At 39.3% G+C, this 23030-nt stretch overlaps 1 protein-coding gene across 1 annotated transcript in view; it reads left to right on the forward strand.

Annotated features, from left to right (window-relative positions):
• maml2 (mastermind like transcriptional coactivator 2) overlaps positions 1–23030 on the forward strand; it is a 75414-nt gene that overhangs the window by 50062 nt on the left and 2322 nt on the right. The window contains exons 4-5 of the mRNA XM_026282921.1: positions 20553–20720; positions 21000–21108. Of these exons, the coding sequence (XP_026138706.1) occupies positions 20553–20720; positions 21000–21108 (277 nt within the window). The remainder of the gene's footprint in view (positions 1–20552; positions 20721–20999; positions 21109–23030) is intronic.

Below are 23030 nucleotides of genomic sequence, written 5' to 3' on the forward strand. Positions count from 1 at the left end.
GTGGGCAAATGCTCACAATCGATTGCGCCTGGCACTGTGGAGAGGTGTTCTCTTCATGGATGAATCCCGGTTTTCACGGTACAGTGGAGATGGCAAACAGCGTGTATGGTGTTGTGTGGGTGAGCGGTTTGCTGATGTCAACGTTGTGGATCGAGTGGCCCATGGTGGCGGTGGGGTTATATGGTATGGGCAGGCATATATTATGAACAATGAACACAGGTGCACATAGATACCTTGACAAGATCCTGAGGCCCATTGTTGTGCCATTCATCCATGACCATCACCTCATGTTGTAGCATGGTAATGCATGGCCCCATGTTGCAAGGATGTTTACACAACTTTCTGGAAGCTGAAAACATCCCAGTTCTTGCATGGCCAGCACCCACCAGACATGTCACCCACCGAGTATGTTTGGGATGCTCGGTATCGATGGATACGACAGTGTGTTCCAGTTCCTGCCAATATCCAGCAACTTCACACAGCCACTGAAGAGGAGTGGACCAACATCCCACAGGCCACAATCAACAATCTGATCAATTTCCATGTGAAGGAGATGTGTTGCACTGCGTGAGGCAAATGGTGGTCATACCAGATACTGACTGCCCCCCCCCCCCCAAAAAAAAAAAAAATATTGTAAAACTGCAGTTTTTAGAGTGGCCTTTTATTGTGGCCAGCCTAAAGGGGCGGTCACACTAAACTTTAAACGTGCGAAATTATTTCGGATGCCGCTGCGAATATGTGCGGGAGCAAGATTAACGTACTATATTGTACTATCTGTTTCTCTCTCTATATAAATATGTACACCCTAAGCTATAAAAAATGATAAAACGTCCTCATTCAAATGCTCCTGTTTCCACTGACACTGCGAACCATGCAGCCTCTTTTTTTTTATATATATAAACTTTTAAAAATGCATTATATAAAATAGGATGCTGCACTATAGATAAGTTAATTAGCGCTTCCTTTCTTTGAATTTCTGTACAGAGAGGTCACGCGGTGACGTATCGATCTTCTACTGGTCCCACATCTTCACATGATGTGAATTCGCAGGTCAGAGTTCACCAAACTTGAACTTTGGAATGCAGCGAAATGCACATTTTTTTGCATGAGCTTGCGTTTCTGGTCTGACGCATTCGCATGCGTATGAATGTAAGTCAGTGGAGAGAAAAGTGCAGTGGGACCACCCCACCTGCGCAATAATCATGCTGTCTAATCAGCATCTTGATATGCCACACCTGTGAGGTGGATGGAAGTGCTCAATAACACAGATTTAGACAGATTTGTGAACGGTATTTGAGAGAAATAGGCCTTTTGTGTACATAGAAAACGTCTTAGATCTATGAGTTAAACTTAAAAAAAAAATGGTGGCAAAAACAAAAGTGTTTAGTTTATTATTTTGTTCAGTGTAGTTAATAGTGAGAACTGGTCTATATTTTAAAGTGTAACCTTTATACAGTATATACCATGTTTTCATGATTGTGTTTTGCGTGGTAGAGTGGATTGGGATTGTAGAGAATTCAGCAATGATGGGGTTAAATATGCTGCACTAGTGGAAATGAAGCCAGAATGTCTGTTCCAACTGGGAGAAAAATAGGCAATGGACAGTCTTCCCACAGTGAACTGAATTAGTAATGCCATGGAAATAAAGGTTCCGAAATGGTGCCGTGATCCCACTGGAGCCCTCAAGAACTTTTGTTCAAGCAACATTTTCTCCCACTGGGTGGAATACACAAAATGCATGTAAAGAGACCAGATTGTGGAGTGTGTTTCTTGTTTCCTTGTTCTCGCAGCCTGCTGATCAGTTTTCAGTCTGAGTATGGCAAGCCAGGTATATCTGCGTTATCACAGACTGTTGAGTGGAAATCTATTTTATTGCATGTGACGAAAAAAATTACTGCATGCACTACCTGAGACAAAAAAAAAAAACCTCAGACAAGTGTAATATATCACAATGAGAGACCTGCGTGCCCCAAAAACTTCAAGCAGCGTCGGATACTTTCTGATTAAAGTGCTGTTACACTGACTAGTCAGTATCTGGAGAAGCTATTCAAGTATTTCTGGCTCTGAAGTGAGACTGCAGCTGTGCTCCAAAACCCAGTGAACTGCCTAGATACTCACTGCCTACATAGCAACCAACTATAAATGCATTAGACAGTAATGAAAGTCTGAATTAAAACACTTCTTACATAGGCAGCAATGCTGTGCATCACACAAAGAGCACTCCCTACAGGAGACTACTCACAGCTGACTTAAATGAAGCAAACAGTCCAATCCACAGTAAAAAGTACTTCTATATTGTTAATAATATTTTTCCAGATGTAAATTTTATTTAAAGATAAACATTTTATTTATCAATTCATCAAAATGTGAGCATTAATGATCCATCTGTTTAATATTAAATTATTAAATGTTCCTTTTTTTTTTGGTAATGTATTTTTGTTTGACTATATTTTCATGTGTCACAGGTTTAGGGTTAGTGTTAATTTGTATCGTCTACCAAGTAAAATGTCGAAAAACCCACATGATTTTTATTGTATCATTTACATGAGCAAGAAGTGACATTCGAGTTGTGAGCTCTGTTCGTAGCTTCACTGAAGCTCTTCAGTGCTGTGAGTGGGAATGAGTTGGTTTGTGGGGGTTTGTGGGGGTTGGTGTAGAGTGCCAGGCTGTTGTAGCCATGCTACGAAGAGCGCATGTTTCCTGGGAAAATGATCTGAGGCCAAGTCCAGATGCCGGGCTGCTCCCTGGGGAGGGCGCCCTGCCTCCAGTCGGCAGGAAGTGCTGTGAGAGAGCAGCGGGGCCCAGGCCTGGAGTCCTTTCAACTGCTTGTAATGCTGGTGGAATGGGAGCCTAAATCACATCTCTCCTTTATGGAGTCGGCGGACACATGTGGTATTCATTTAATGATGCACTGGTGAAGAACGAGGAGTTAAAGAGAGATGGAAAACAGCTTTATGACACATCAGGATCACAAAGAGTGGATTACAGAGACGGCCACACTAACGAGGCTTTAACTCCCCACATAACAAAGGGTTTGACTGAGGCAGCCGATTTCTCTCAAATGTGAACACAATCTGGCTTTGTGGTCACAACTTATGAGAATGGTCTGAATTTCTCACGGGATCGCCTAGTGGAGAGACTTCAGATGTAATGAATAGACCTGAACAGAAGTGAATAACCTCTTTTTTCCGTACTTTCGTCACCACCAGAAAATTTTACAACAATACGACCCAAACTTTAACCATGATAGCATGTGTGGAATGTGATGAGGCTTGACGTTATTCAAATACGTGGCATTTTTTCTTTGTGAGCCTTAGCACCACTCATGCTTTATGGGTCAGTAATGCCATGCTATTTTTTGGCCTATACACTGTCAAAAAGTGAATCATGGGACTTGTATTTTTCATTTAAATGGTGATAATTAAAAATAATAGATTTCATTAAAGAGATTGGGATTCACTGTTGTATAGAAAATATTGAGGACTTTTTCCTCCAAGAGAAAACCAAGAGATACGTTTTTCTTTTTTTAAAGGAAACTTGAGCAGTTTTGGGGCTTGAATTGAGAAACTGATTTAACTGTTTAATGTTCAGTTATATTTGACATTTGAAAGAGTTTCTGTTACATAGAAGATTCCATTGCACAGTGCAATCATTACCATTGTTCACAAGAGTAGAGCATCTGGTTATGGATACTTCTTCTCTAAGACATTAAGCCTTGATCAATGTGCAGTAGTTTGCTAGAGCTAGTGCAGTACTTTCCAGTATTTCTCAAGTATTTTCCTACTTGAGCTTACTGTCTTTTAAATGTCAAATACAAACAGATCTCACTCAAAATCACAGAATTTTCAGAATTAACTTAAAATAATTAACTCATTTCACTAATTATATTAAATTAAATGTGTCATAGATTAATTTAGGAGATTTCACATGATTTATTCAGGTATATTCCATTAAAAAATCAAGCCTGAAAAACTACTCAAAAATATTAAGTGTAATATTGTTGCCTTAATTTAAGTAAATAGCTTGTTCCATTTTTTATACAGTGTATCAATAAATGTAAAATGTAAAACTAAATGAGCAAACCATACATAAATTGACCTAAGAGCCTTTTCTAATTCTTGTACGTTCATTTCTGAATTAAAATTCATTTAGATCTTTTTTTGGGGGGGGGGTATAGAGTAAAAATATCAGGGTGGTATGACTGTCTGATGCCATAATGAAGAAAAAGCATGTTTAATGAAAACCTTAAGCAGTTTCTCATAATCATTATTCCTTTCTTCACAGTATATTAGAACAAAAAAAATTGTCTGCCAGAGGTCATGTGATGTGACCAACACGAAAAAAAGGAAAATTATATCATATAGAGCTTGACTGTGTCAAGGTCAGTGCAGTAAGTCCCTTAAAATATCATGTTATTTGATCTTTAATGAAAAAGCAAGGTTAGTTTAGACTGAAAAAAAATATTCTTATATCTTATATTTTATTATTATTATTATTTATTTAACATTTTAACATTACAATTATACTGTCATGTTTTTCTCATCTTTTTTTGAGTTTATCAGCATCAAGTGTGTGTTATGAGGTGTTTGCCAGCGCTGCTGCCAGGAAGAGATGAGGACTGTTTGAACTTTTTTTTTCCTCTAGAACTTTCCGTTTAATGCACAAACCTTACAAAAGATCTGATCGCAAAACAATCAGGAAAAAAGGCATTAAATGCAAATTTTGTGTAAACATGTAAATACATATAGGCCTAGTCACCAGTCTCAAAAACAGCGAAAACTTCACTCGCAATTTCATATTTAAGGTCGCAAATGCAACCATTTTAGTCGCAGTTTGTAGCCCTGCAACAGTTATTTTATTTCAAGCAACAACAAAAGTTTGTATGGTTTCAGTTTAAGGTTCAATTGATTCTAATAATATACCAGATACTATATATATATATACACACCATATTTTCCGGTCTATAAAGCCCTATTCGGACGGGACTAGTTTTACAGGGGGTCGTTAAAGAAATCTGCGTTTCACAGACGTACTTGGTGATTTTAATCCCGTCCGAATCTGCCACGTCTGTGTTTTTCTCACACAACCTCTGTGATAATTCCAGAGCAAATTACCTACCGTTTTTCAGCAAACTCAGTGATCCTCTGAGAAAACTAATCCCGTCCGAATGTGAATGTCTGTGATTGCCGGTGATATTTTATTTCACAACGCGTTTCCTTGTGTTTTGGCCAACGTGAATTACCATAGATGCTCTTACCGCGCGGATGTTTGATAGATTTGCTTAGTGGCAAATAAATAATAATAAAAAAATAATACAAATAATAAAATCAAGAGCAAGATCGTGTAAAACTGTTAATACCGGCTATTGTACTATCAGCATCAGGTAAGAATACTCACGTTCATTTATGTACTCCGTTACATAATGTTTTAATTACATTTAATAAAAAAATAAAAAAGGAAAACAAGTTAAACTAAAGGAACCACACATTAACATGGTTTTGCTATACTAGCCATTTAGTATTTATTGTGTAATAATACAAAGGCAATAATTCTGAATGAATGCAATGCACGCATTCAGAGCGCGTGATCTCTGTCGCCCAGATGCACAAATCAGACCCTCCCACCTCTGTAATAAACACGGAGATACTAGTCCCGTCCGAATTGGTACAAGAAAATCACAGACGTCAGGTGGTAAGAATCGAAACTCAAACGTAGTTTAGAAAACTAGTCCCGTCCGAATAGTGCTTAAGTCACACTTTTTTTCATAGTTTGGCTGGTCCTGCGACTTTTTTCAGGTGCGACTTATTTATCAAAATTAATTTGACATGAACCAAGAGAAATGAACCAAGAAAACATTACCGACTAGAGCCAGGAGAGGGTAATGTTTTCTCTTGGTTCTTGGTTCTACATAAATGCGAATTATAGTCCAGTGCGACTTGTTTTTTTTCCTCATCATGACGTATTTTTGGACTGATGCGACTTATACTCAGGTGCGACTTATAGTCCGAAAAAAAACGGTATATATAAAATATTATATTTGTATGCATAACTTATCTGGTACCAATTGTTCAATGTCAAGCACTCTGACTTTAAGATATTTCCTTGGGGGGAAATAAGTAAAATAAAATAGAGCATTAGCAATTGAATAGTAACACATTGTCAACCATTTACAATGCCATATTTGTAACCACCTTCATGTCCTCTTCAGAAGTGTTTTCTTATTGTCACATTCCTTTTTTAAATATTAAGTCTCAGGAAGTGATTAATCTTTGCATGGTGAAAAGAGCTTATCAGCGGTTCAGACAGGGCTCATTAATTATCAGACATCTCAGAGCTGATCCATCAGGGAATGAGGCATGTAGAGCTCTACTAAGAGAACACTTTCTAGAGATATGGTTTCTGTGTTACATGCTTTCGTATTGCTGCTTCTCTGTGGTTCGACTGTGGAATTCCTCCCATGACAGCGCAGTTCTTTTAGTGTTTTCCTTTCTGGACCTCTCGAGTGGGGCTTTAGAGGGAGTTTCTATCCTAAAGACATCTGTTCTCAAATTAATAGCCTCGCGTAACACAGTTGGGTTTCAGTCAAATCCTTTCTTCCATGGGAAATGTTTCGTGTCAACACTGTGATTGACACTGTATACACAGTGTGTGTTTGGCCATCCAGGCTGACATGTTCTCAAACAGAGTTTGCTGAGGACAGAAGCCTACAGCCTCTGTTGTTTTGCAAGATTTGACACTCATGCAAGATCAGGGCGCTTGAGACGTTTCTCAACTTCAGGCTTGTTTAGAAGTACTTAACTTTACTAAACTATTTGACACGGAATTATTACATTTAACTTTTGGATCAGTGCAAGGTCTTTCTCTTGCTGATGCTGATTACACTGTGTAATAGTCTTGCATTCCTACCAGAGCAACTTGGAACAAATATGAATTTCACATTTTATGCAGCAACATAGAAATGTCTTTTAAAATAGGCCTCATCTGACTCAAGCACAAAAATATTTAGAAAATTATGTCATCATTTGCTCCGCTTCATTTCATTCCAATCCTTATGACTCTCTTCCATAGAACATAAAAAATAAATATTGAGTAGAATTTCCAGCTGCTCTTTGTCCATGTTTTGAGAATAGACCATTATTCCATGTATTGACCAGCAAAGAAGAACCATAAATGTAGTCCATATTACTACAGCCCGACCAATATATCGTTTAGCCGATTTTATTCGCTGATATGAGTCTGTTGCCGATATATCGTTATATCGGGCTGCACATCGACCCGCCCCATACCTAATCTGATTGGTTCGATCATCTTTCATAGTCCATCCTACACTAACTACGGAGAAATTTCCTATCATGTATGCCTATGTTGTTTAAAAATCTAAAAAATCTGTGCAGTTTTAAAAAGCCTTCATTATAATGCACAGAAGAAAAAAAAACATTAACCTTTAAAGTGAAATGACATTCAGCCAAGAATGTTGACTTATACTCAGAATTCATGCTCTACATTTAACCCATCCAAAGTGTACACACACACCATGAACTCACACACAGAGAGCAGTGTTCATCATTTATGCTGCAGTGCCCAGGGAGCAGTTGGGGGTTTGATGCCTTGCTCAAGGACACCTAAGTCATGTTATTGCCGACCCGAGATTCAAACCCACAACCATAGGATTAGGAGTCAAACTCTCTAACCACTAGGCCACAACTTTACATTATTCAAATCGTCTAAATAAATAAAAGACCATAACACGGGTCAAATAACTTTTTTATTATTGAAAGTTTGTGTCCAAAGCACAAGGACATACCAAGTCTTGTATATTACCTTCTTTACTCAATCCATTTTACACTGAACTCAATACATGGTACATAATGCATGTTAAATGAATCCAGTGTTAATTATACCTTCATACGTTAGCAGTCTTGAGGCATGAAGTCACATGTATTTAACATTTTTGTTTGTTTTTAAAGGAACTTTTAACTTGCCATGTCCATGAAATTATCGTTATGTAAATTATTGTGTGCTAAATTAAAGAGCCAGTAAGATGAAAATTCTAAGCTTCCTATCACTGTTTATAAGTCCTGTACAATAGGTTTAAATCCATCCAAGGTTAAAAAACATTGTCATTTTGTCAACATATCATTTTAAAATGACCTCAATTCTCAGAGATCCCCAAACGGTTCGCACGAAGCTGTTCAAAAGACTCAGTTTCTATAAACCTCACCTTTTGGTAGCATACTGTGTTGTGATTGGTCAACTGACATAGTTTTGATTGGTTAGCATGCGTTAGCATCTTTTTGGGGTGAATTATGTCTTATTCCACTCATCGCGAAGCAAACAGTAAAATGAAAAACTTGAACAGTCTCGCTGCTTTTTCCTCTGTGTGGGTGTATTCAAGCTGCGCGCTTCAGTTTGAATCTGAATAGCGCGTTCTGCGCGGGGGCGTGGTCACATTAGATATAATGAAGGGAGACATGAAAAACGGACATTGCGTTGTTTTCATATGGATTACTTTATCACAGAATATCTGTTAGCAGCACTTGTTACACTTCATTTTAATGACGTGTTTGTAAATGACGATCAGCGCAGACAAAGGCTGCAGACAGCACACATACTGATAAGACGCTCGGGAGAAAACAAACACATAACTTCATAATCATACTTCGCGTTGTGATTCGGAGATGCTTGTTGGTCTAAATAAAGTTGGTAATGAACCCTTTTTTATGCCCAAATGCTTTGAAAATCCCGCTGTACTCACCGAGATTAGAAAAGCAGTCATCAGTGAAATGTTGTGAACACAACAAAAGGGATTTGTTGTACTGCTCTGGTATTGTGGTAAAAATGAATTTTAGCCATTGGTTCTTCTGATCTTCATTCTTTGGCAGTGAAAATAAAACAAACTTGCCTTTACCATTAAAAACACACTGTCTCCTCGACATGATGCTCTCACACCAACCAGAGCGTCTGTGTGGGGGGTGGGGCAGGTCAGAAGTCAGTTTCTCTCAACACAGTAGGCGGAGATTATTATGCAAAGTGTTCCTAGTGATGTACATAGAGATGGGCAGAAGATTTGAAATCTATAACGACTCGTTTCAGCAATTCAGAGTCGACTCCTTACCTTAGAAGCCAATTACTTTATAAATCATGTACTTTTTGGTTTAATTACTTTGCACATTGTTTACACTGATGGACAGCTACATCATACACTGTAATACAGGTAATTTTTGATTTCCCATCTGTGTGGCTCTTTAAGCTGATCTTTAGGCTAACAGAAGAACAACCCACTACATTTAAAAAATGTATTGCATTGTTTATCCACAGTGGGAGGATCAGGTCTTCAGATAGAAGAATTCTTCAGATAGAAGAATCAAAAGTAAATTTGATTTCATATCATCAGAGTATGAGAAAGGAAATGAAAATGACGTATCAGTATTGTTTTAATTTATATAGCATGACAAGACAATTATTGTTATATATAATTATCTGTCATGCAGTTGAAAAGTAACACCTCAATAGAATGCACGTGAACAGAGCGCCGTCATCCGAGGACAGTTCCCAATCTGAGGATGAGGATGGCCTTTGTGGAGGGGACACTGGTGAAAAATTAATCTCTGTTCCCGACCAGTTCCCAGGAGTTTATCGCCAATGCCACTCCTGACCCAGTGCCCAGCCCACCATCTCCCCAATGCATGGAGCGCATGCCCGAGCCCACCGCTGATTGAGAGCCATTGCCTGCTGCAACTGATGAGCCATCGCTAGAGAAAGCGACAGATCTGAGGATCGTCATGGAAACAGAGGCCATGACGTCAGTCCATGTGTGTGAGCCGGCAATATGAATCAGAATCAGAATGAGCTTTATTGCCAAGAATTTTTTACATGTATGAGGAATCTGTTTATGTGACAGAAGCTCCGCGGTGCAACAGAATGACAGCGACAGAACAAAAAACACAGAATAAAAGAATAAAAAAAACAAATAAGTAGGTAAGGAATGACAATATACAAATTGACTATTGTATGGCAGGTATATTACAATAAGCAGTTATGTATGTACAGGTATATTATGTGCAAAAATTTAAGTACGCTAAGTATGTGTGTTGATAAATAAGATTATGTGTATATAAATATAAATAGTGTAGTGTGTTCAACAGTTATTATTAAGTGTTCATTAGATAAATTGCCTGAGGGAAGAAACTATTCCTGTGTCTGGTTGTTCTGGTGCTCAGTGCTCTGTAGCGTCGACCAGAGGGCAACAGTTCAAAGAAGGAGTTTGCTGGATGTGAGGGGTTCAGAGTGATTTTGCCAGTCCTTTTTCTCACTCTGGATAAGTACAGTTCTTGAATAGAAGGGAGGGTTGTACAAATGATTTGCTCAGCAGTCCAGACCACCCTCTGTAGTCTTCTGAGGTCAGATTTAGAAGCTGAGCTGAACCAGACAGTTACTGAAGTGCAGAGGATGGATTCAATGATGGCGGAGTAGAACTGTTTCAGCAGCTCTTCTGGCAGGTTAAACTATCGTAGCTGGTGAAGGAAGTACAACATCTGCTGGGCCTTTTTCACAATGGAGTCAATGTGAAAGTCCCACTTCAGGTCCTGAGAGATAGTGGTACCCAGGAACCTGAATAACTCCACTGCAGTCACAGTGCTGTTCATGATGGTGAGTGGGGAGAGAGTACGGGGGTTTCTTTTGAAGTCCACAATCATCTCCACTGTTTAGAGCGTTTTTAAGCTCCAGGTTGTAAGCAGACTCGTCACCATCCTGAATGAGGCCGATGAGTGTGGTGTTGTCTGCAAACTTCAGGAGCTTGACAGAGGGGTCCTTAGACATGTGATCGATAGTATACAGGGAGAATAGCAGTGGGGAGAGAACACAGCCCTGGGGAGCTCCGGTGCTGTTTGTACGGGTGCTGGATGTGTATTTTCCCAGCCTCACTAGCTGCTGCCTGTCTGTCAGGAAGCTGTTGATCCACTGACAGATGGAGGTGGGCACGGAGAGCTGATTTAGTTTGGCCAGGAGGAGGTTTGAAATGATAGTGTTAAAGTCCGAGCTGAAGTCCACAAACAGGATCCTCACATAAGTCCCCGGTCTAGGTGTTGCAGAACATAATGCAGTCCAATGTGTACTGCATCGTCCACAGACCTGTTTGCTCTGTAGGCAAACAAAGGAGGATCCAGCAAGGGCCCAGTGATGTCCTTCAGGTGGGCCAGCACCAGTTTTTCAAATTACTTCATGACCACAGACATTAAAGCCACAGGCCTGTAATCATTAAGTCCTGTAATTTGGGATTTTATTTGGGGTGGGGATGATGGTGGAGTGTTTGAAGCATGAAGGGACTTCACACAGTTCCAGTAATCTGTCAGACAGTCTGGTGTAACACAATGTGGGCTTGGAGCTTTTTTCCTTTTGTGCTACCGGAAGACCTGGTGCACTGCATCCTCGCTTATCTGTATTTCAGGTGTGGGGGAAAGGGAGAATGCAGGAGGTGGGAATGGTGAGAGTGGTTGTTTGAAGAGGTGTTCATGTTTGGTTGCAGGAGGTGTGAATGGTGTGAACGGTTGTGTGGAGAGGCGTTCAGGGCAGGTGATGGGTGATCTTCTTTCAAACCTGCAGTAAAACTCGTTCAGATCGTCTGCCAGCCGTTGATTCTCCACAATGCTGGGGATGGCGTCTTGTAATTGGTGATCTCTTTCAGACTTTTCCACACTGATGCTGAGTCGTTGGAAGTGAACGGAATCCTTATTTTTCCAGAATGAGTTTTGCTGTTAACAACGGTTTGTCATTGTTATAAGTTAGATGTGTCAAGTCTTTATTTATATAGTGCTTTAAACAAAATACATTGCGTCAAAGCAACTAAACAACATTCATTAGGAAAACAGTGCGTCAATAATGAAAAATTACAATTAAAGTCAGTTCATCATTGAATTCAGTGTTATCATCTCTGTTCAGTTTAATTAGTGTCTGTGCATTCATTTGCAATCAAGTTAACGATATCGCTGTAGATGAAGTGACCCCAACTAAGCAAGCCAGAGGCGACAGCGGCAAAGAACCTAAACTCCATCGGTGACAGTATGGAGAAAAAATCCTTGGGAAAAACCAGACTCAGCTGGGGGGGCCAGTTCTCCTCTGCCCAGACGAAACCAGCAGTTCAATTCCAGGCTGCAGCAAAGTCAGATTGTGCAGAAGAATCATTGTTTCCTGTGATCTTGTTCTGGTGGTCATCTGAGATGAGGTCTTTACAGGGGATCTGTATCTGGGGCTCTAGTTGTCCTGGTCTCCACTGTCTTTTAGAGCAGTAGAGGTCCTTTCTAGGTGCCAATCCACTACTGGTCTGGATACTGGATCCAGGTGACTGCAGTGACTCTCTGATCTGGATACAGACTGGATCTGGTGGCTACGGTGACCTCGGAATAAGAGAAAGACAGACTTATATTAGCATAGATGCCATTCTTCTAATTATGTAGCAAGTACATCGGGTGTTATGGGAAGTGTTCCCGGTTCCAGTTTTCCTAATTAATGCAGCCTAAAAATACTTTAACGGATTTGGATATTAAAAGCATATTAGTATGTTATGTGTATGCCAGGTTAAAGAGATGGGTCTTTAATCTAGATTTAAACTGCAAGAGTGTGTCTGCCTCCCGAACAATGTTAGGTAGGTTATTCCAGAGTTTAGGCGCCAAATAGGAAAAGGATCTACTGCCCGCAGTTGATTTTGATATTTTAGGTATTATCAAATTGCCTGAGTTCTGAGAACGCAGTGGACGTGGAGTCCGTGGAGTTATAATGTAACAGGAGCTCATTCAAATACTGAGGTGCTAAACCATTCAGGGCTTTATAAGTAATAAGCAATATTTTAAAATCTGTACGATGTTTGATAGGGAGCCAGTGCAGTGTGGACAGGACCGGGCTAATATGGTCACACTTCCTGGTTCTAGTAAGAACTCTTGCTGCTGCATTTCGGACTAGCTGTAGTTTGTTTACTCAGCGTGGAGAACAACCATCCAATAACATACTTACACACTTACACATAACATACTAATATGCTTTTAATATCCAAAAAAGGATTTTTGCATTAATTAGGTAAACCGGAACCGGAAACACTTCCCATAACACCCGATGTACTTGCTACATCATTAGAAGAATGGCATCTACGCTAATATTTGTCTGTTTCTCTCTTATTCCGAGGTCACCGTGGCCACCAGATCCAGTCTGTATCCAGATCAGAGGGTCACTGCAGTCACCCGGATCCAGTACGTATCCAGACCAGATGGTGGATCAGCACCTAGAAAGGACCTCTACTGCCCTGAAAGACAGCGGAGACCAGGACAACTAGAGCCCCAGATACAGATCCCCTGTAAAGACCTTGTCTCAGAGGACCACCAGGACAAGACCACAGGAAACAGATGATCTTCTGCACAATCTGACTTTGCTGCAGCCTGGAATTGAACTGCTGGTTTCGTCTGGGCAGAGGAGAACTGGCCCCCCAACTGAGCCTGGTTTCTCTCAAGGTTTTTTTCTCCATTCTGTCACCGATGGAGTTTCGGTTCCTTGCCGCTGTCGCCTCTGGCTTGCTTAGTTGGGGTCACTTCATCTACAGCGATATCATTGACTTGATTGCAAATAAATGCACAGACACTATTTAAACTGAACAGAGATGACATAACTGAATTCAATGATGAACTGCCTTTAACTATCATTTTGCATTATTGAGACACTGTTTTCCAAATGAATGTTGTTCAGTGCTTTGACGCAATGTATTTTGTTTAAAGCACTATATAAATAAAGGTGATTGATTGATTGATTGATTGAATAATTGCCAGTGTGTGAGTTGGAGGTTAAGTATAAGTTTAGTGCAAAGATATATTCACTCGCGATCACTCTGACTGAAGGCTTCAGAGTTTCACTCTCTGTCAAGCAATCTGTGATTATTGCTCATTTAATCTCAATGGATACGCAGTGCACCTGTATTTGATGTACCGTAAACTCTAGTGTGAAGGTGCACAAATTGCAGTCGCTTTCTCTCACACACACACACAGAGACCGAGAGAGAGAGAGAGAGAGTGAATTGACTCGCTTCATTTAAACAATATTCTTTATTGTATTTTCCTGTCAAAATAACGGCGTTCCTATGGAAGTCTTCAGCTTTTAAGAACAGCCGGGTTTTCCGGTAGTGGGAGGAGTTAGTGCGCAAACAGCAATCTCATTGGCTGGCGCTCACCTATTATCGTCCCTGTTTTGATTTCAGCAAATCAGTTCATGGGAACGCACAAAACCTGTTTGATATTCAAGAATCTACCAGCTCATTAATCCTTAGTAATCATTAGTGTTTTATAGTACTTATTATTAGAATTTGTATCATTATTATCCTATCAATATTTTTGTTAGTTTTTTCCACAATGACATAATGACATAAAAAACAACCACCTCTGAAGTTAAAGTGTATTTAAAAAACGTTTCCATTTTACAAATATTATATATATATATCTCAATAGATATATCTCAATCAGTCTGGCGAGTGAGTAAACTAAAGTATTTACTAGCCAATGGTGATTTCAATTGCCAAGGTGGACGTCCGTAGAGGGTTGCAACCTAATCAGTAGTCATTATTAGGGCCTGAGCACAAAAATGACACACACTGAAACAGAGGAACATTCCCCTCAAATTTTAATGAAGATAAATGCAACTTTGTCCGAACCATGGCATGCATTATTTGTGAGGTTTTGAGACTGACCTACTATCCATTGCAACTTGTAACAAATAATTTCCCAGTGTAGTTTAATAAAGTGAATCCGAGTCTGATTCTGATATTTAAACAGACAGTGTTTCTAATGCTGAAGGTTTTTTTTTTTTTCAGTTTAGTTTATCTTTTTTATTAATCTTCTACATCCATGCAACACTTTTATTATGCAGTAAGAAGCTACTTTGTATGTCTTTATTTTAATACATGGTTTTATTTTAAAAATAAGCTTTACACACAACCTTATCAGAGCTAATGATAATGACCTGTATTAATATACATTTATTTAGTCTTGATTTGGGTGTGTACAGTGGTTTTATATTTAAAAGGGTTATCTAGTTCAAGTAAATATTAGCATGCCATAGTCAACATTTATCAGGTAATTTCACAACAACAAAAATGTGGCTTGTAAAAATGGTGTGTGGCTAGTAATTTTGGCTAGTGAGCAAAAAAGTTAATGTCAAGCCCTGGAGCTGAGTATCATCAGTATAACAGTGAAAGCTAACACCATTTTTCCTGATGATATCTCCCAAGGGAAACATAAAGCTTGAAGAGTAGCGGCCCTAGTACTGAGCCTTGAGATACTCCATACTGCACTTGTGATTGACATGATACCTCTTCATTCACTGCTACGAATTGATGGCGGTCATATAAGTACAATTTAAACCATGCTAATGCACTTTCTATTAATGCCAACAAAGTGTTCAAGTCTATGCAAAAGAATGTTGTGATCAATAGTGTCAAACGCAGCACTAAGATCCAAAAGAACTAATAGAGAGATACAACCACAATCAGCTGATAAGAGCAGGTAATTTGTAACTCTAAGGAGAGCAGTCTCAGTACTATGATATGGTCTAAATTCTGACTGGAAATCCTCACAGATACCATTTTTCTCTAAGAAGGAAATATAATTGTGAGAATACTACATTTTCTAGTATCTTGGACAGAAAAGGGAGATTCAAGATCAGTCTATTTTTAGCTAGTTCTTTGGGGTCAAGTTGTGTTTTTTTGATGAGAGGCTTAAATCACAGCCAGTTTAAAGGTTTTGGGGACATATCCTACTGACAATGAGGAATTAATAATAGTCAGAAGAGTATCTATGACTTCTGGAAGCACCTTTTTTAGGAGCTTAGATGGTCTAGGGTCTAGCATACATGTTGTTGGTTTAGATGATTTAACAAGTTTATACAATTCTTCCTCTCCTATAGTAGAGAATGAGTGGAACTGTTCCTCAGGGGGTCTATAGTGCACTGTCTGCGATGCTGTAGCTGACGGCTGAATGGTTAAAATGTTATCTCTAATAGAATCGATTTTAGAAGTAAAGTAGTTCATAAAGTCATTACTGCTGTGATGTTGGGAAGTGTCAACACTTGTTGAGGCTTTATTTTTCGTTAATTTAGCCACTGTATTGAATAAATATCCGGGGTTATGTTTGATTTCTAATCGGATCTAGCAGTTTTTAATGCTTTTTTGTAGGATAGGTTACTTTCCCGCCAAGCAATACGAAATACCTCTAGGTTTGTTTTCCTCCAGCTGCGCTCCATTTTTCGGGCTGCTCTCTTTATAGTGTGAGTATGCTCATTATACCATGGTGTCAAACTGGTTTCCTTAACCTTCCTTAAGCATAAAGGAGCAACTGTATTACTATGTAGTCCATAGTTTTTGTTACATCATTAAGTTGTTCTGAGGTTTTGGATATGCTAAGGAATTCAGATACATAAGGAAGATAACTTAAAAGCAGTCTTTTATGGTAGAAGTGATGGTTCTACCATACTTGTAACAAGAAGTAGAATTTACAATTTTGGCTATATGAAGTTTACACAGAACTAAATAATGATCTGAGATATCATCATTGGCTGCATAGTTTCAACACAATCAACATCAATTCCATGTGACAGTATTAAATCTAGAGTATGATTTCGACAATGAGTAGGTCCTAAAACGTGTTAACTAACCCCAATAGAGTTCAGAATGTCTATAAATGCTGATCCCAATGCATCTTTTTCATTATCAACATGGATATTAAAATCACCAACAATTAAAACTTTTTCTGCAGCCAGCACTAACTCGGATGTAAAATCAGCAAACTCTTTAATAAAGTCTTTATGGTGCCCTGGTGGCCTGTACACAGTAGCCAGTACAAAAATAACGGGATTAATCTTTAACATTTGTTTCTCTGGATAATGTTATATGAAGCACCATTACTTGAAACGAGTTATACATGAAGCCTGCCCTCTTAGAAATCCTGAAATCATTGTTATAAATTGAAGCAACTCCTCCCCCTTTGCCTTTTGGACGTGTCTCATATAACAGTAATCTTGGGGTTGGACTTAAAATAATGTAATCATCAGGTTTTAGCCAGGTTTCGGTCATACAGAGCACATCTAGATTATGATAAGTAATCATATTATTTACAAAAAGTGTTTCCATTGAAAGGGATCTGATAATATGTTTATCCGTATTGCATCTGTTTTTTGTTTGTTGAACCTCAATTAAATTTTGACTGTTTTTTTTTTATATTTTCTAGTTCGGGGAACAGACACAGTCTCTATAGTGTGATATCTAGGTGAAAGAGTCTCTATGTGCTTAGAATTAACTGACCTCTGTGACATGAGACAGCTAGCAGATGGTTGGTTTAGCCACCTGTGTGTCCTGGTAGGAATACAGATATCCTCACAAGAACTGATATATGATGTTACAGTCTGTGTGAGTTTGTCCAGATCAGTTGAAGCAGCTTCAAAAACACTCCAATCAGTGAGGTCAAAACAAGATTGTAAATCCTACTCTGCTAAATTAGTCTGTCTTTTTACAGTCCTTAATGCAGATTTTAGCTGATTTTAGTTTCTGCCTGTAGGTCGGTATAAGATGAACCAAACAGTGATCAGAAGGTCCCAAAGCTGCTCGTGGAAGAGTGATATGCATCCTTTATTGTGGTGTAACAGTGATCCAGTATATTACTGTCTCTGGTGGGACATGATGTGCTGTCTGTATTTTGGTAATTCACAGGAGAGATTGCATTATTAAAGTCCCTGAGATTGATTAAAACAGAGTCCGGGTGTTGTTGTTCCGTCTCTGTGATCTGATCAGTGAGTTTCTGTAAAGCCAGGCTCATGTGCGCTTGCGGAGGAATGTAAACACTCACCAGAATGAACAAGTGAAACTGCCGCAGCAAATAGAACAGCTTGCAGTTAATGAATAGAATTTCTAGATCTGAACAGCACATCTTATTTAACACTGTTACATCTGTACTCCACCTTTGATTGATGTAAAAGCATGTCCCGCGCAACGCGATTTCCCCGTTGATTCTGCGTCGCGGTCTGCTCTGAACAGCTGAAAGCCCGGAAGATGGAGCGCGCTGTCTGGAATTGTGTCGTTTAGCCAAGTTTCCATGAAAAATATGAGGAAAAAACTGTGAGAAATCCTTATTTGTCCCAGAGAGCAGGGACGTTTTGTTGGGTAGAGAGCAGAGATTTGCCAGATGGATGCTAGGTAACGTCATTCGAAATCCACGTTTTCTGAGTCTCACGAGCGAATGTCAAGCAAAACATCAGAATAATCTAACTAAAGACAGGACAAACTAACAAAAACAACTGCAGAGCACATCACGGAGGCAGCCATCCTGTATCGGCGCCAGTGTGATATCCGTGATATGAAGGTAAAACAGTAGCAAAAGTCGAGAGCTTGTTGATCTGAATGTGGTAACTTGTCATATTAACATACATATTTGTTAGTTGAAATTTTTTACTCACAGCTCTAATGTGAAAAGCTGCAAATTAAGACATTTTATTGGTTGATGCCTGACCAATGAACAATGCCAGCCATCGCAAATTACCAAGAAAGAAATTTGTGTTTTATGCATATGTATCAGTTATTTGTAAAACTATTTTCCACTGAATATACTTAGCTTTTACAGGGAATTTAAAACACTGCATTCATCTTCTTCATTCAGGTATTATCTGGTAGACAAATAATGCAACATCTTTCATATGTACATCCTATTGCATATTGCGGAGTAATATCGCTATACCAGAGCAGCTGAGAAACAGTTGTGACATGCTTCAATCTCACCACCACGGTCATGTGGTTCATGGAGCTATCAATAGTTCCAAACAACTCTGAGCTTTCAATATGTTTGAATGGGATAAATCGGGACAGATGACAGTTTAACTATATTTGCAGCGATTTAGGAATTATTAACACATTATTTGCATTGAGTGCATGGATAACTACACTTACTATGCTTTACAATAGCATTTAATTCTGGGGAATGAAACAGCATTATGTTCTCATACCCCTTGGCAGGCAAATATAACACCTTAAGTATAACTTTTATTTTAATATAGTTGTACTACATTTAAGCTCAGTTTTATTTATTTCATTTGAAGAGATGTTCGTACTAAATAATATGCACGGTAATTATGATCCATGAATGACCATTTAAAATATAGAATTTTCTAATATTTTTATATTTATATTACAATTAGTGTAGTATTTAGGGTTAGAATCTAGAAAATGTTTTTTAAATTCCAGTGCAAAGAGGCAAATTAGAGGCATTTGGTTGCCAGAAAGATAATATTCATAGGTAATGCCACTGTTTAACCACTAGATGGATGCCTTATGGCACATGCAGATCAACAAGCTTTCGAGTTTTGCTACGGTTTAACTTCATACAGCAACACTGACCGTGTTCCCTTTTGATTAAATTTATATTTAATCAGTTAGCAGACGCTTTTATCCAAAGCGACTTACAATGAGAACAACAGAAGCAGTCAGGTCAACAAGAGAACAACAACAGTATACAAGTGCCATGACAAGTCAGTTAGTCTAGTACAGAACGCATGGCCAAGGAGGTGAGTGGGGATCGGATCAAGTGGACAAGTAGTGGGATGATTGGATTATTGGTATCAGCCTTTTTACTCCAAACCCCCCCCCCCCCCCCCCAAAAAATAAAACATATCAGTCGGGCTCTAATCGTACATGATTAACTTGAAACCGATAACTTTCTCTTTTCGTTATTGATGATAATTAAGCGCGACTGTCATGCAAGTTTAGTTCTTGATGGCTAAAATAAAAGTGCACATCCATGTAATTAGTGTTTTAAAGGAGCCACTAACGTGATATATCACAGCCTGAATAAAAGTGTATTTCAGGAAAAGTGCCAAAAACAGGATAAATAGCCCTATGAGATTATCTGTTATTGCGTGCCTCTGCCCTGTGGCTGAATAAATCCATCCTTTGCTGGCAGCAATTGGGTTGCGCCCCATAGGATCAGTCTCATAAGAATGTTGCAGGGCTTGAACGCGGTTATCAGTCACACAGTAAAACCTGTATGCAAAAAAGTCCTGAGAGCCTCATTGACTAGGGTTTCCAATAAATGCATGTAACATGAAAGTATATTAAAACAGAAAACTGTAAGTGTTTAAACAACAGTCTGTAAGATGGTGCTTTCTTAATAATATCAGAGCAAGCATTTATTTACAGTGCATGTGTCACTGCAGGCATATTAACAGGATGTTTTGACAATTTCTGAATAATTTGTTCTCCCTTAGGTACCATTACGTCCCCATTATGGATTTAGCCATGGATGTGTTTTCTCTTAGTGATAGAACACTGTGGGAAAGGCTATGGAAAATCCCTATCACCATGCACAGGAAGTCACATGTGAACAGGGACTGTGTAAACATCAGATTCATTGTAAACAAAGCTCGCCCTCTAGTGGACTGATCTTTCAATCACAGCAGGATGTAATGCAGTGGCTCTTGTGACATTTATTGATGTGCCATTTAAATGTGAGTTGTAATAATAACATGCTTTCCGTTTGTAGGGAATTTCGCCAGGACCTTGTTTACCAGCGAATGGGCGTTCTGTAGATATAACAGGCCCGGCTCAACAGCAGAGGCCTCCGGTTCTCAGTTCTCAGCAGAAGAAACCAGGCCAGGACCAGAACCTTCAAAGACCGCTGGCTCAGCCGCAGCTCAACATCCCTGATACAGTGAGTGCTGCTGTTGCTTCAGGCCTAAATATGGTGGTTTTATGAATGTTTTCTGACAGGTCAATGAATTTTATAGCTCACAGTAAGAGAATTAGATTTGATCTACTTAAGTGTTGCATATTTTTCTCAGGGTAAGTTTGTTTTTCAATAAAGTCCATTTCTGTATCGGCATATACCTTAAACCCTTGTGATTGATCACCCACGTTTTGGCCAGTTGTAATCTATGGAACTTGTATTCCTAGACTACTAAACAATGTGCTTTTGCTGTACATGTTTCAGGAGAAACTGAGCACACAGGATCAGTTCAGTCGTCATCTAACACGACCTCCACCAGACTACAAACATCCACGCAATGGAGTTGGAGCTCAACAGCCACGCTTATACGCAGGTGAGGAATTTATTTTCAGTGTCTTATAATATGGAAATGTAATATCTAGTTCAGTCATGAAACTCTAGATGGCATGGACTGATAGGACCTCCACATGCAATCTGTTCAATCACATAATTTACTACACATGCTGATTGGCCTCTACTGATTCTGTAGCCAATGAGATTTCTTGCTCAACATTAAGATGTCGCTGTGTTCACCCTAAGCTCTTCCTGCAGCACATTGTCAGAATTTCTCTAAAACCCTCCAGCTCCACCTGCCTACAGCAAATCCATACTGGCTTAGCAGCAGCAAGCTGCGTAATAGATCTAGTCTGACAAAATACATCAGGGGTTCTTAATTCTGGCCCTCAGTGTTCACTTTCCTGCAGAGTTCGGATCCAACCTTGATAAAACTGGCCTGCCAGCAACTTTCTAGTAATCCTGAAGGCCCAGATTACCTTGTTTAGTTGTTTCATGGAGGTGAGACACCAGTGCGAGTAATTAAAAATGCTTTAAAAGCCAACATCTGGGCACATTTCAGCTTTTATGAACAACCTGGCAAGCACAACCCCTAGAAGACACGCGCTGTGTAAATCATGTCACACACAAACAAAAATATGCAGGGATAATACCACTTATCTGAGAAACCATGTCAGGTACAGTTCATTTATCTGACAGCTTGTATTTATTGACAAAATTGTATACATGTGAAGTAAAATTGAACATTGTGGATGCAGTGCATCATCAATGCATCGTGATATCAAATTGAACCGAATTGATGACATGATAATTGTAGCCGAACCGAAGTGTGAGACCAATGTAGGTTCACACCCCTACTAGAGGGCCAGGGTTGAGAACCCCAGTAATACATGAATGTTGTTAAATCAATAAACATGCTAAAACTGTTCAGAGTTGTCATGAGTGAACTACATTGAATGAAGTTAAAGGGGACCTATTATGCAAAATTCACTTTCACATGTTGCTTGGACATAAATGTGTGTTGGCAGTGTGTATACATAACCACCCTATAATGATAAAAAAATCCACCTACTCCTTTTTTTTATCCGCATATGTAAAAAGCAGTGTCTCTCAACTACCTGTTGTCAGCATTGCTGCTAATGTAAATAAATCACATTAGCCACAGGCCTGTCCCAGGAAAGTTGACAGACACAGTCGTTTACACACAGAACCGCCCTGAGTGAGTTCACAGCCAGTTGAACACAGTCTGCCATTGCTGCACTGATGAGAATGTCTCCCAAGTGCTTTAGGTGCTCTGTAGCTGGATGTATGAATCCACATAGCTCTCTCCATTTACTCCCGAAATCTGAGCCGCTGAAGACGAGGTGGATCAATTTTATTTTTGAAAAAAATGCTCCCTCAACTCTACCGAAATTCGTATATTTCTGCGCCAATCATTTACTCTGGACTACTTTGTGAATGAGGGTCAGTGTAAAGCAGTTTTTGCACAAAAGTGTCTCCTGAAGGATGGAGCAGTGCCAACTGTTCGTAATCCAGCTACACCTCCAGAAGTAAGCATCACACGTTAGTTTTCCAAATTGCCTTTCTGAAACAGCTTCTTGGCACTCTGTAAGGATAATGTTGTCTACCACTGTCCGTCTGTTTTAACTGATGCGGTCTTCACGTGCTACCAGAATGATCGTGAATAGGAAAGTAGGAGTAAAAATTGCATATGAAAGCAATGTGAAATCGACCGCTGGAATTAGTCAAGCTCATATTCACAAGTGGGGCTTATAAAGTTTGTAATAGCATGTGATGGCACCATGAGTTATTTTTTTACCAAAACCGAATGCATTTTCTGCAAAGATAACATGCTTTTACTAATAGTGGAGTGTTTATTCACAAAGATTAGCAAGGGTATTGCTGGGTGCGTGCTTGAGCTCTTGAAGCTTCGCTCTATTCCCCGGAGCACCAGCTCATTTG

The sequence above is a fragment of the Carassius auratus genome, chromosome 15 (genome assembly GCF_003368295.1).
Source record: "Carassius auratus strain Wakin chromosome 15, ASM336829v1, whole genome shotgun sequence".
NCBI lineage: Eukaryota > Metazoa > Chordata > Actinopteri > Cypriniformes > Cyprinidae > Carassius > Carassius auratus.